Here is a 13,068-nt window from a genome sequence, read left to right as displayed (position 1 = left end):
TCAATCTCTGAATCTTTCCTGTGTTGGGGGTTCCTCCTCTTAGTCATTCTGTTGAGGGGTGGTTAAGAGAATGTAGAGTCCAAATTATTGACCACAACCCAAGCAAGATGTACCTGTTTTACAGGGACCTTAAAGTTGTCCCCTCTTGTTCTTCCAGTCTGTCTTCTGGGGGAGGGCACTGTTACTCAGGCAACCCTGTTTGGACAGAGCTGCCTTGCCCCTGTGGTGGGGTGATAGGCTCAGTGAAAACCCGTTTTGGGGGGCTTTTGCTCTGTAGTGGCTTTCCGCATCTCTTCCAAGAGTCAGAGCAGAAGTGTTCATATCTAATACTCTGTCTCAGAACAGATAGATTACAGTCTGCTCTTCACTGAGCTCTCCAGGCCACACTGTCTCCCTCTCGGTCTGTGCTGCTAAATACCATAGCGTCCTGGGTTGTGCGCCCCACAGCAGCACTCCCAGCCCTTGCTCCCAGGGCCAGGCACGTCTCTGTCCTTTGTGCTTCTAAAACCATAAGCCAACCCCATTTGCAAGTATGCCCCAGTAGCTTCAGATTTTAGTCTGGGGGGCTGCCCTAAAGTCCTTTCCCTGACACTACCAGTTTGGGAGTCTGAGCATGGTCCCCAGTGAAGGAAGCTTTTGTGCTCTGGCACAAGTTCCCAGAGGCTCCCTCTCCTTCCATTTATCTTTCAATATCACCCACAGAATCACGGCTCCCCACTTCATACCTCAAGACCAACTGCCAGAGATATTCTGTTTGTAGAGACCCAGCTATATCTTCTTACATCTCAGGCTTATTTCATGGGTGTTCAGAATGGTCTGATAGATATCTAGCTCAATTCAGGGAACCAGCTGAAATAGGATCCCCTACTCCTCCACCACCTTTTTTCTTGATTCTTCAGTCTTATATAATACCAAGTGCTCAGTACATCATGTGCCCTCCTTAACGTCCATCACCCACTTACTCCATCCCCTACCCTCTCCCCTCCAGCAAGCCTGTTTGTTTCCTACGATTAAGATCTCTTATGGTGTGTCTACATCTCTGATATTGTCTTGTTGTATTTTTTCCTCTCTTCTCCACTGAACCTCTGCTTTGTTTCTTAAATTCCACATATGAGTGATATCATGCAATAACTGTCTTTCTCTGATCGACTTACTTCACTCAGCATAATATCCTCTGGTTCCATCCATGTCATTGCAAATGGCAACATTTCATCTTTTTGATGGCTGAGTAGTTTTCCATCACACACACACACACACACACACACACACATCTTCTTTATCCATTCATCTGTCAGTGGACACCCAGACTCTTTCCGTAGTTGGGCTATTGTGGACATTGCTGCTGTAAACATTTGGGTGCACGTGCCCCTTCGGATCACTACATTTGTATCTTTGAGGTAAATACCTAGTAGTGCAATTGCTGGGTCATAGAGTAGCTCTGTTTTCAACTTTTTGAGGAAAATCTATACTATTTTCCAGAGTGGCTGCACCCGCTCACATTCCCACCAACAATGTAAGAGGGTTCCCCTTTCTCGGCATCCTTGCCAACATCGGTCATTCCTTGATTTCTTAATTTTAGCCATTCTGACTGGTGTGAGGTGGTATCTCAATGTGTTTTTTTGTTTTTGTTTTTTAGATTTTATTCATTTATTTGTCACAGAGAGAGCACAGGCAGAGGGAGTGGCAGGCAGAGGGATAAGCAGGTTCCCCAATAAGAAAGGAGCCCGATATGGGACTTGATGGCCAGGACCCTGGGATCATGACTGGAGCTGAAGGTAGACGCTTAACCCACTGAGTCACCCAGTCACCCAAAACCACGCATGTGGTTTTGATTTGTATTTCCCTGATACTAAGTGATGTGGAGCATTTTTTCATGTGTCTGTTGGCAATTTGTATGTTTTCTTTGCAACCAAATGCTCTACCCCTGAACTATACCCCCATGTATGTCTTCTTTGGAGAAATATCTGTTTCTATCTTCTGTCCATTTCTTGACAGGATTATTTGTTCTTTGGGTGTTAAGTCTGGTAAATTCTTTATAGACTTTGGATACAAGTTCTTTATTTGATAAGACATTTGCAAATACCTTCTCCCATTATGTCAGTCATATTTCGGTTTTGTCAACTGTTTCCTTTGCTGTGAAAAGATTTTTATCATGATGAAGTCCCAACAGTTCATTTTTGCTTTTGTTTTCCTTGCTTTTAGAGATATCTCTAACAAGAAATTGCTTTGGCTGAGGTCACAGAGGTTGCTGCGTGTATTCTCTCATATTAAGGTCTTTCATCCATTCTGAGTCTATTTTTGTGTGTGGTGTAAGAAAATGGTCCAGTTTCATTCTTCTGCATGTGGCTGTCCAATTTTCCAACACCATTTGTTGAAGAGACTGTCTTTTCCATTGGATATTCTTTCCCGCTTTGTCAAAAGATTAGTTGGCCACAGAGTGAGGGTCCACTTCTGGGGTCTCTATTCTGTTCCACTGATATGTGTCTGTTTTTGTTCCAGTAGCATACCATCGTCCCAATTACATCTTTGTAATAGAGCTTCAAGTCCAGGATCGTGATGTCACTAGCTTTGGTTCTCTTTTTCAACATTTCTCTGGATATTCAGGGTCTTTTCAGATTCCATACAAATTTTAGGATTATTTGTTCCATGAAAAAAGTGGATGGTATTTTGATAGGGATTGCACTGAATGGGTAGATTGCTTTGGGTAGCATAGACATTTTCACAATTTTTGTTCTCCAATCCATGAGGAAAGAATGTTTTCCCATTCCTTTGTTTTGTCCTCAATTTCTTTCATGAGTGTTCTGTAGTTTTTAGAGTACAGATCCTTTGATTAGGTTTATTCCAATGTATCTTATGGTTTTGGGTGTAATTGTACATGGGATCGACTCCTTAATTTCTCTTTTTCTCTGTCTCATTGTTATTGTATAGATATGCAACTGATTTCTGTGCATTAATTGTATATCCTGCCACTTTGCAGAATTCCTATATGAGTTCTAGCCATTTGGGGTGGAGTCTTTTGGGTTTTCCACATAGCGTATCTTGTCATTTGTGAAGAGTGAGAGTTTGACTACTTCTCTGCTGATTCAGATGCATTTTATTTCTTTTTGTTGTCTGATTGCTGAGGCTAGGACTTCTAGTACTATGCTGAACAGCAGTGGTAATAGTGGACATCTCTCTCATGTTCCTGACCTTAGGGGAAGAGCTCTCAGTTTTTCCCCCACTAAGAATGAGTTTTGCTGTGGCCTTTTCCTACATGGCTTTTATGATCTTGAGGTATCTTCCCTCCACCCCTATACTGTGAAACGTTTTAATCAAGAAAGGATGCTGTACTTTGTCAAATGCTTTTTCTGCATATATTGAGAGGAGCATATGTTTCTTATCCTTTATTAATGTACTGTGTCATGCTGATTGATTTATAGATATCGAACCACCCTTGTGGCCCCAGACTAAATCCCACTTGGTTGTGGTGAATAATCCTTTTAATGTACTGTTGGATCCTACTGGCTAGTATCTTGGTAAGAATTTTGGCATCCATGTTCCTCAGGGATAGTGGTCGGTAATTCACCTTTTGGTGGGGTCTTTGTCTCGTTTTGAGATCAAGGTAATGATGGCCTCATAGAGAGAGTTTGCAAGTTTTTCTTCCATTTCGATTTTTTGAAACAGCTTCAGAAGAACAGGTATTAGTTCTCTAAATGTTTGGTAGAATTCCCCTGGGAAGCTATCTGGCCCTGGACTCTTGTCTGTTGTGAGATTTTTGATTACTGCTTCTATTTCCTTGCTGGTTATGAGTCTGTTCAGGTTTTCTATTTCTTCCTGTTTTAGTTTTAGTAGTGTATAAGTTTCCAGAAATGCATCCATTCCTTCTAGATTTTCTAATTTTTTTTTTAATATTTTCTTTACTTATTGAGAGGGAGAGAATGAGTGGTAGGGAGAGACAGAGGGAGAGAGAGGGAGAAGCAGACTCCCCACTGAGCAGGGAGCCTGATGTGGGACTCGATCCCAGGACCCACAGATCATGACCTATTTTTATTGATTTGAGGTGTTGATCTATTTTTACTGATTTGAGGGAGGTTTTCTGTGACTTCTGGATTTGAATGTCTGCTTCCTTCCCCAGACTAGGGAAGCTGTCCACTATAATTTGCTTCAATATAACTTCTGCCCCACTCTTTCCTCTTCTGAGATCCCAATTATTTTAATATTGTTTCACTTTATGGTAAGACTAATCTCTTGAATTGCTCCCCTTGTGGTCCAATAGTTATCTTTCTTTTTCTGAACTTCTTTATTCTCCATCATTTTGTCTTCTATATCACTAATTCTCTCTTCTGCCACATTTATCCTAGCAGTCAAAGCTTCCATTTTATATTACATCTCATCAATAGCCTTTTTAATTTCAATTTGATTACATTTTAGTTCTTTTATTTCTCTATAAATGGATTCTCTAGTGTCTTCTATGCTTTTTTCAAGCCTAGCTATCTTTATAATCATTATTCTGAATTCTAGTTCTGACATCTTACTTATATCCATACTGATTAGGTTCCTGGCAGTTAGTACTGCCTCTTGTTCTCTTTTTTGAGGTATGAGTTTTTCCATCTTGTCATTCTTACAGAAAGTGTTCGCTTTTCTAGTTGTAGACTTGCAGCTATTCTTTTCTTTGATCTCCAGTTGAGTTCACAGGTGTTCAGAATGATCTGATAGCTATCTAGCTGAGTTCCTGGGACCAGACAAAACTAAGATCTCCTACTCCTCTGCCATCCTGGACTATCTTCCGGTATGTTGACATTTAAAAGTAAAAAACCTTATTAAAAAAAAACTTACCTGTAGATGTTGAAACTTGAGCAAGCCACAACCATAAGTCAATAAGCACATTTTGTGTAAACTGTGAATTAGGGAGGTCAAGAGAGCCCAGGAAAGCTCAGGGTGGAGTTCCATCAGTTCTGATTCACTCACGCCATTGTGACTAACATTTATGAGGCAGAGAATCTAGGTAAAGAAATGAATTAAGAATGATCATAAGCCATCTCTATAAGTAAGAAAAAGCCATAAAATTTCCATAACTCTTTTAAGGTTATTAACTTCTTATTCAAACTTATTGTTCAAATGATTTAATAAAGAAACATATTTTTTAGAATAAAACACACTTTCCAAAAGACAATAATCAGAAATAAGATAGTGTATACAGCAAATCTAGCATGTGAAAGACAACACACAGAAAAAAGTTTGATGAAAATTAAAACCTCTGTGGGCGCCTGGTGACTCAGTTGTTAAGTATCTGCCTTCAGCTCAGGTCATGATGGGGCCCTGGGTCAGGCTCCCTGCTCAGTGGGGAATCTGCCTCTCCCTGGAGAGTCTGCCTCTCCCTCTGTCCTCTGTCCCTCCCTTTCTCTTCGCTTGTACTCTCTCAAACAAACAAATAAAATCTTTTAAAATAAGAAAAAAAATTGGAACCTCAGGAAATAGATTAAAACTAATGACAAAGTTCCAATTTGGGGAAGATGGTAGAAGAAAATGGTTCTTCTACTATAAATGCCTGTTAACATAAGACAACATATAACGAAATACCTTTAAAAGCACAGGTGAGCCTGCAAAAGGGAAAGGGAAATCCCCCAGGTGCCAAAAATGAATAGGAAAGCAAACATCGGAGGGCTAAGTGCTGGAGCTACTGTCCCTGGGGGAAGTGAGGGTACCGGCTAGGCAGCAATCTCAGTAATTTAAGGGCTTGGGTTTTCACACCCACAGTGGGGATGGAAGGTATGCCCTTAAACCCGGTAAGGTGAGTAGCTGGAACTAGAAAGCTTGCCAACACCAGAAACCCCAAGAGCTGTACTCTCAGTGAAGGGGTGCATAGAAAACATTGGCCCACAGACCAACCACGCAAGAAAGTTTAATTTCAAGCTCTAAAAGTCAAGACACTGTGGTACTGGCAATGAATAAGCAAAACTGGAAGAGAAGAGCTCAGAAAACAAACTCCTGTTAATTTGTTGAGTGTGATATCCAAATCAGCAGAAATGATGTGCTATTTAGTAAAATGAAATTAGCTGGCCATATGATAAAAGATTAAAAAGCAGATTCCTTCCTCACATAATAAAAATAAGTTCTTAAGGACTCACACAGGAAGAACAAAAATGTAAAACATTTTAAAGGGAAAAATACATATACGAACATTTTTATGATAACAAAATATTTTTGGATAATAGAAGACTTTTAAAATAAGATATAACAGGAAAAAACCATGAAAGATACTATTGATAAATCTGACTTCAACAAAATAAAACTCTGTATAATGAATGATACTAAAAAGTTAAGACAAGAAACAAACTGGAAAAAGATATTTATCTGCAAACTCTGTAACAGAATTTGTATTCAGTATGCAGAATGTTTAAGAGCTCCTAGAGATCAATAAGAAAGACAACTCAATTAAAACTCATGTAAGAAGGCCTGAATCAGCAATTCACAGAAGAGGAAACAAGAATAGCCAATAAACATGAACAGATGAAAAATTTCAATGGTAATCAGGAAAATGCAAATTTCTTGAGCTATCACTTCTGGCCACAGGTACACTATGGCAGCCAGCCTTCCTGTATATGCTTGAAATATACTTAAGCACAGATTTAAAAATAATTACTATTTTCTTCAATTCACACATAAATGGAAACTTTTATGAGGGTTTTTTTTTTTTTAAAGATTTTATTTATTTATTTGACAGACAGAGATCACAAGTAGGCAGAGAGGCAGGCAGAGAGGGGGAAGCAGGCTCCCTGCCGAGCAGAGAGCCCCTTGTGGGACTCGATCCCAGGACCCTGAGATCATGACCTGAGCCGAAGGCAGAGGTTCAACCCACTGAGCCACCCAGGCGCCCCCAAACTTTTATGAGTTTTATAAGTTTATTATCTTTTACCTGTTTCATTAGTTCTTTATCCATATCATTTGCCATGGACTCCTGGAAAGATCGCAGAGCAAGTCTATATAATGAAATAGTATCTTGACACTGGAAACACTGATGAAGGATTTTATCTAAATTGCCTGCTCTTCCAGCACTGTTGGAATTGAGAATAGATTTAATTTCTTACAGACAGCCAACATCTGCGAAAAATTTGAGATAGATAAAAACAATGTGGTCTCTATTTTTTATACTTCAAATGAAAACAGAAATTCAATAAAACATGATATAGGAATATGACACTTTTATGGGGCTGCTTGAGTCATCAGTATTATTTTAGTATACTATTTAGCTCAATTCAGTGAACACATACTGGGAACCTACTATGTGTCAAACAATTACTGCACATTATGCAACACAGAAATGAGTAAGTCATGGTTCTAATCATCTAGAAACATGCTACCTACATACAGGAAGCAGGAAAATAATTGTAAATGTTATTAGTTAGCCATGCAAGTTAAATTTATTTAGAGTCAGGATTTAGGAGCCATCAAGCTAAAGACAATCAGTAAATAGGGTAGTTTGTTTTAAAATATTACACATTATTCACCAATAGTTTCTTTTTTAAATAGGAAGATATATAGAGAAGAAAAAATAAACAAAAGTTCTATAGGCCCTCTCTATAGGCCTAATAAACTTTCTAAGGGCCTAATATATATGGGAAGCCATTTCTTTCTAAATTGGCATTGCTGTACATCAATTTTATTTAAACCAAAACTCTCATTTATGCCCCAGCAGGCACACATTGTACATCTGCCTTGTAAATGAGCAGCCTAAAGGAAAACCATCTGTCTGTAAGATATGGACCAATGGTCCTACCGTCTGCATTTTTTGATGTTAAAACACATGATTCCTGCCTATATCATTTTTCAAGCTTTTACAAGACATAAAAAAGATATTTAACCCATAAGAACTGTCCATTCTCCAGAGCACTTTCTTCCCCATGAAGATTGTGTTTCCCGGGCAGCTGTCCTAAATTGGGCTCAAATAAAACTCTCTTTCTTACTTTTAGAGGTTCTGAAAGTTTGTTCATTTTGTGTCGACACTCTTAAAATAGCTAAATCCAATAAATATTATGGAATGTGTGGAAAGGGACTCCTGCTTTTGAAGTGGACTCAGTCCAGCTTCTGATGTTCACAGAGGCCAGACGCACTGGAGACAGTGGAAGAAGATTGTGGGAATATCACAGGCAAGTCAAAATTTTAGAAGATGTTTTCATTTCAAATCTAGTTCTCAAGATGAGAATGTGGAATTAAGAGCCAAGAATATGAGATTCACGGTCTAGAATAGGAGTCGGGAGTACAATTACTGTCCATTGCGATGATTATCAAAACCATATTCATCTTTTTTGGTCTCTGGTTGTGAAGAGACAAAGTAAGGTGAGGTATTGAAGAAGAAACATAGTTACACTTTGTAAGGCTTATCTAAAGGCAAATGACTAAAGGGTATCTAGAACAGAAAATCTAAGATGAAAGGTTTATCAGGATATAAGAATAGAGACAATGAAAAATTCCTATATACCTACCTACTAATAATATTCAAGGACACCCCAAAACAGCATGTGTTTGCCTCAGTTGTCCCTCACTTTCTCAAAGCTAGGGGCCTCAAACAGGTGACAAGGAGCACCCATGGGCCTCATGGAGGGCAAAGATGGCCTTCACTGGCAACCTCAGACAGGGAAACAATGTGATGCAAATGAGATAACTATATCCAACACGTTCTTGTAATGCATGGGCTATCACCAATCTGCAGTCATGAGTCACATTCTCCCAGGATGTTAGTATCACTGTTAGAACACACAGAATCTGATGTGAGTGGCTCAGAGAGACTGCCGCAATGATTGTTCTCAGTTTCACAAGGTGAGGAAGCAGTCTGCAGCAAACACAAAACATGCAGATCATGTAAAATCGCCACCACTTACCATGCGATCACTTTGCCGAAAACGGTGACATAAAGGGCATTGCAGGTCGTAGCAGAACGACAGTGTCGTTCTAACTTCTTCTCCTGCATCAGTTTACCAGAACACAAAACAAACACAAAAACACAAAACCACCCTGAAATGAAACTGACTTTACTACAGAGCCTTCAACAAATATCCCTGGCAGAAATGACACGGTTCCCACCACCTGAATAGTGACATCACTGCTACACAGTGGTGGACCGCAGATGTTCTGCTTTTAAACATTCCTGCTTAATATAATATAAGAAAGTAAAACTTAAGCCCCAAATGTTTTTTATTGCTTTTTCTATATTTGTTAGTAGTTTAAGAGCCCATGCATTTAACAATCAGGAAACTTCAATTTCCCTTAACACAATAGAGAGTTCCTATATTGAATTTTAAGTCTCATATAAGGTGTTTTATAGGAAAGCTGATAGATGTAAAAGAGCAACAAAATTAAAAATACTTACCTGCTCTTTACTCAATTTAATGTCCACAGAGTGGCATTCTGCAATTATAAGAGATTTTGCATCTTTTGGATTTAAAGGATCAAGATGAAGTGTAGGCCATAACCTTTTATTCAAAGAAAAGAAAATGAAATTCTCTTCTAAGAAGACAATAAAAGCTGTAATCTACCCAAACACAAGTCAAAATCCATTACAAGAGTTAATTTTTTATATTGCTTTTATAAAGTAAAAAAACTAATCTCTGTTAATCTTATTAGGTAATGTTATTCGATTCTTTTTAACATGTATATCATTACTTTCAGGAATCAATCCCAACAAAGACTTTTAAACAGCATAGGCAGTAAAGGTGGTAGAAGTAAAGTGGTAAAACACTTCCAGTTCCATGTTCCATACTAATAATAAAACTAAACACATTAGTACCTATGAAGAATAGTACAAGGTAGTGTTTGCCCACAAATTACTTGTAATCCAACTGGAATGTAATCACCCTGTAAACATCCATTCTCAACAGGGTATTGAAAATTGTTTCAGGGTGGGGGAAAAAATCTTACTCTTTTTATTATAAAGTGCAAGTATACAAACACATATCTGTTTATATACAAAAACTGATATATAGCATAATGATGGTATTAAAATTTCTTGGGGTGAGGAAGGTGATTAGGAAGAAAATATCTAAAAAGGCTCTTAAGGGGAACAAAAATATGTTAAGAAACACTGCCCTACAGAATTCAACCACTGTCTTCCTTTTTTGAGGACTGCCAAAGTAAGCACATGTTTGAGGATAACAGGTGTCTAGTCTCATAGCCCAGTCCTCTCCCTATTCTTCTCATCTGTAAATGTCATTGCCTGCTAGCCATCACTAGCTGGAGGTACAACTGGCAACTCAGGCTAACCATGTCCAAAACAAAACTTACACCCTTTCCTCCACAAACCTGCCCATCCTCTGTGTTCCCTATTTCAGTTCATGTAACCATAATTCACTTAATTTCACAAGCCGGAAACTTGGGGACCATCTAGCCCGCCTTGACATCCCAGCTCTAACCTCCCACCAAAGCCTATAGAGTACATCTTTCTCCTGAATTTATCCACTTCTCCCTGCCTTCCTCCCTGCCACTTACATGAAAAACATGAAAACACACACACACATGCAAAAACCTTTCCCGGTTTGTACTTAACACATTCCATGTAATCTGAAAGAACTGGAGTGAGCATCGTACCTCCAGGCTGGAGGGCATGTCTCTACATTCACAGAAACAATTACTCTTACATTCACTGGCAGTGGATCGATCAGCCATTTCATGTGTTTTTCAACTTGCTTAAAAATATAAAAACAAAATTCATTCTATTAATTCAAAATATTTCAAAACAATCTGGTAATAGCTCCCCAAGTAAAATGAAATTGTCATTAAGTTTCCCATTATTATTAAGGATATACTCTTGTTTTGGGATGATAAATTCAATCTCAGGATATTAAAAGAACAAGTGGCAAAATACTATTATAGCTGATACGAATTCTGGACACTTAAGGAAATGTCAAGGCCCTAGAAATAAGTCAAAATTAACATTTTTTGCTAATTGGTTCATTCAATTGGTCTTTCCCAATAAGATACTAGTGTGTATTGGCATACAGTACATTTTTTATGCACGTGTTTCCTCCCTAGGAACTGAACAGATATACTAGAAACAACACCAACATATTCTTGTCATAAACATATTTAAATGCCTGCTATAGCCATTACTGATAATTTTGTTTCTTTCTGAGAGTACCAGTAGGTTACGAAGTGAAAACAGTACCTGAACTTGATCTATGGAATCAATAATGATGATGATGCTGCCTTGATGACGGGCAGAGAGTTTTTCCAGCCAGCGTGGAAATTCTTCCAGAAGCTTAGCTGGATCCAGTGTTAGAGCAGATACTGACCAAGAGTGTTGCATCAACTGCAAGAATTCAAGCAGTTACACTTCATCACAGCTGGTGGGAAACATTTTTATCCTGACTTTTTAAACCAAAATTGAGTGATCAAGAGGAACCAACTGCATCAAGTATTTTTAACCTTATACAAATCTAAAACAAATGGGTAATGTTGAAGATTGTAAATTATTGGGTACTCAGCCCTAACAGCTTCTGATTTTAATAAAAATTCTGATAATCCCAAAACATGGCATTTTATACCTTTAGAGTTAGTCGTTTAATAATCAAGGAGGACTCAGAGCTGGTTGACATGGGCCTTCCCACAAAATGAGAAAGAATTAGCGTGTTAGGGGAATTCTTCTGTTGTAACTGAATCCTGAAAGAAAAAGACCTTTTAGAATAGTGATGAAACTCATTTATTATCAACAAAAAAAGAATTCACAATGCAATTAAACATCAAGTGCTACCCAACTGTCAGCAATCACATGGTCAATCACTTCTGAATAAACATGGGACATTTCCATTTTTAGTCCACTTTTAGATCCTTTTAAATAAGCATTTAAAAATTACAGATTCATTTTAATTACAAGTTGATATTAATGAATGGAAACCAATATAATATACATTTGAGGTTAATGTATTAGTGAAATGAGCATTACCCTTTAATAAACAGAGGAAAAAAGAAGCTTGTTTGCTAAGTACAAAAATATTATTTTCCAAAAAACTATTATTTTCCACTAAATAAAAGAGCAGTAAAAAGGAAGAAACATATGCTAACTCTTCAATGTAAATCATAATTATGAAAGAAAATATTCTTACGAATTGTTTTTAAATAATAGAAATGAAAATGAAAGTAAAAAAGAGTTTATCAGTTTCTATAAACCTTAGTCCCTAATCTGAGGAACCACTTTGCATTCACAATACAGGTCATCCTTTATTTTGATGTTCTTTACGACTTATCTCATTCTAAACAGTCTGTCTTTGCCTTCTTTCAAATATTTAAAATCTCAATGAAACTTTGAAGATGAAGCGGGTGATTGAAAACACAGGCACATCCCCTGTATATCTAGTTCACCTAATTCCATTCCACACGGACCACTCCCTTACATAGCACGGCTTAGCTCTAACCTTCGTAATTAGTGTACACAATCACAAATGGCCCTATTTTCTATTCCTTTCTCATCCTGTATCCTAATATTCAAATTGTATATAGTTCAGGGCGTGACTCTATTATTTTATATCTTTATTGCTTTCTCAATGTTTAGTACAGGCCATGCAGGAAGGCAGACAGGCAATAACATATTTTGTCGAATATGGTCAGTGAGTCAAATAATGACAATGGTAACAACAACTTAATTGCACTGTGTCATACCACTTTGATAAGAGAAGGGACTTTCCGGAACCTGGTCCTCCAGATACAAGAAGGGGTGGAATTGGTGCTGGTGCCGCCACTAGATCGTTAAGGCGCTGGTAATACTAGAAAGAAAAATGAATTTTTAAAATTCAGTTAATTAAATAAATTAAATTGTGAGGAAGCACATGCTTTGGAGAATTCTAGAGTCAATTTCTGACTACCCTCTGAAATCATTAGTGAAAAGCTGTGTGAGAAAATGAAATCTACTTTTAGTCAACAGCCTCCTCATGATTGCTTTTTTTTAATGGCTGGTTAAATGTGCCCAAAGTGGTAAACTAAGAGTGAGCCCCAATTTCTTCTACATATAGTACTTCTGTAAATTAATGGTTGAGAGACAACACTGAGATCCCCCTTGGGTTTTACAACATTGGGATTTTGCAGAATGCTACAGGGAGGCCA

General features: G+C 38.0%; 1 protein-coding gene across 4 annotated transcripts in view; it reads right to left on the bottom strand.

Moving 5' to 3' along the window:
• The window catches only part of NPHP3 (nephrocystin 3), a 54,806-nt gene that overhangs the window by 16,877 nt on the left and 24,861 nt on the right, over nt 1-13,068 (bottom strand). For all 4 annotated transcript variants that reach the window (XM_032869685.1, XM_032869686.1, XM_032869687.1 and 1 more), the window contains exons 10-17: nt 12,628-12,731; nt 11,517-11,631; nt 11,138-11,281; nt 10,561-10,658; nt 9,347-9,449; nt 8,859-8,941; nt 6,896-7,034; nt 4,816-4,980 (exon numbers count right to left, since the gene is read on the bottom strand). In XM_032869685.1, the coding sequence (XP_032725576.1) occupies nt 4,816-4,980; nt 6,896-7,034; nt 8,859-8,941; nt 9,347-9,449; nt 10,561-10,658; nt 11,138-11,281; nt 11,517-11,631; nt 12,628-12,731 (951 nt within the window). The remainder of the gene's footprint in view (nt 1-4,815; nt 4,981-6,895; nt 7,035-8,858; nt 8,942-9,346; nt 9,450-10,560; nt 10,659-11,137; nt 11,282-11,516; nt 11,632-12,627; nt 12,732-13,068) is intronic.

Source organism: Lontra canadensis, unplaced genomic scaffold, assembly GCF_010015895.1.
Source record: "Lontra canadensis isolate GAN:19392208 unplaced genomic scaffold, GSC_riverotter_1.0 scaffold38, whole genome shotgun sequence".
Lineage (NCBI taxonomy): Eukaryota > Metazoa > Chordata > Mammalia > Carnivora > Mustelidae > Lontra > Lontra canadensis.
Note: the sequence above shows the minus strand (reverse complement) of the source record. Positions and strands in the feature narration are given on the sequence as shown.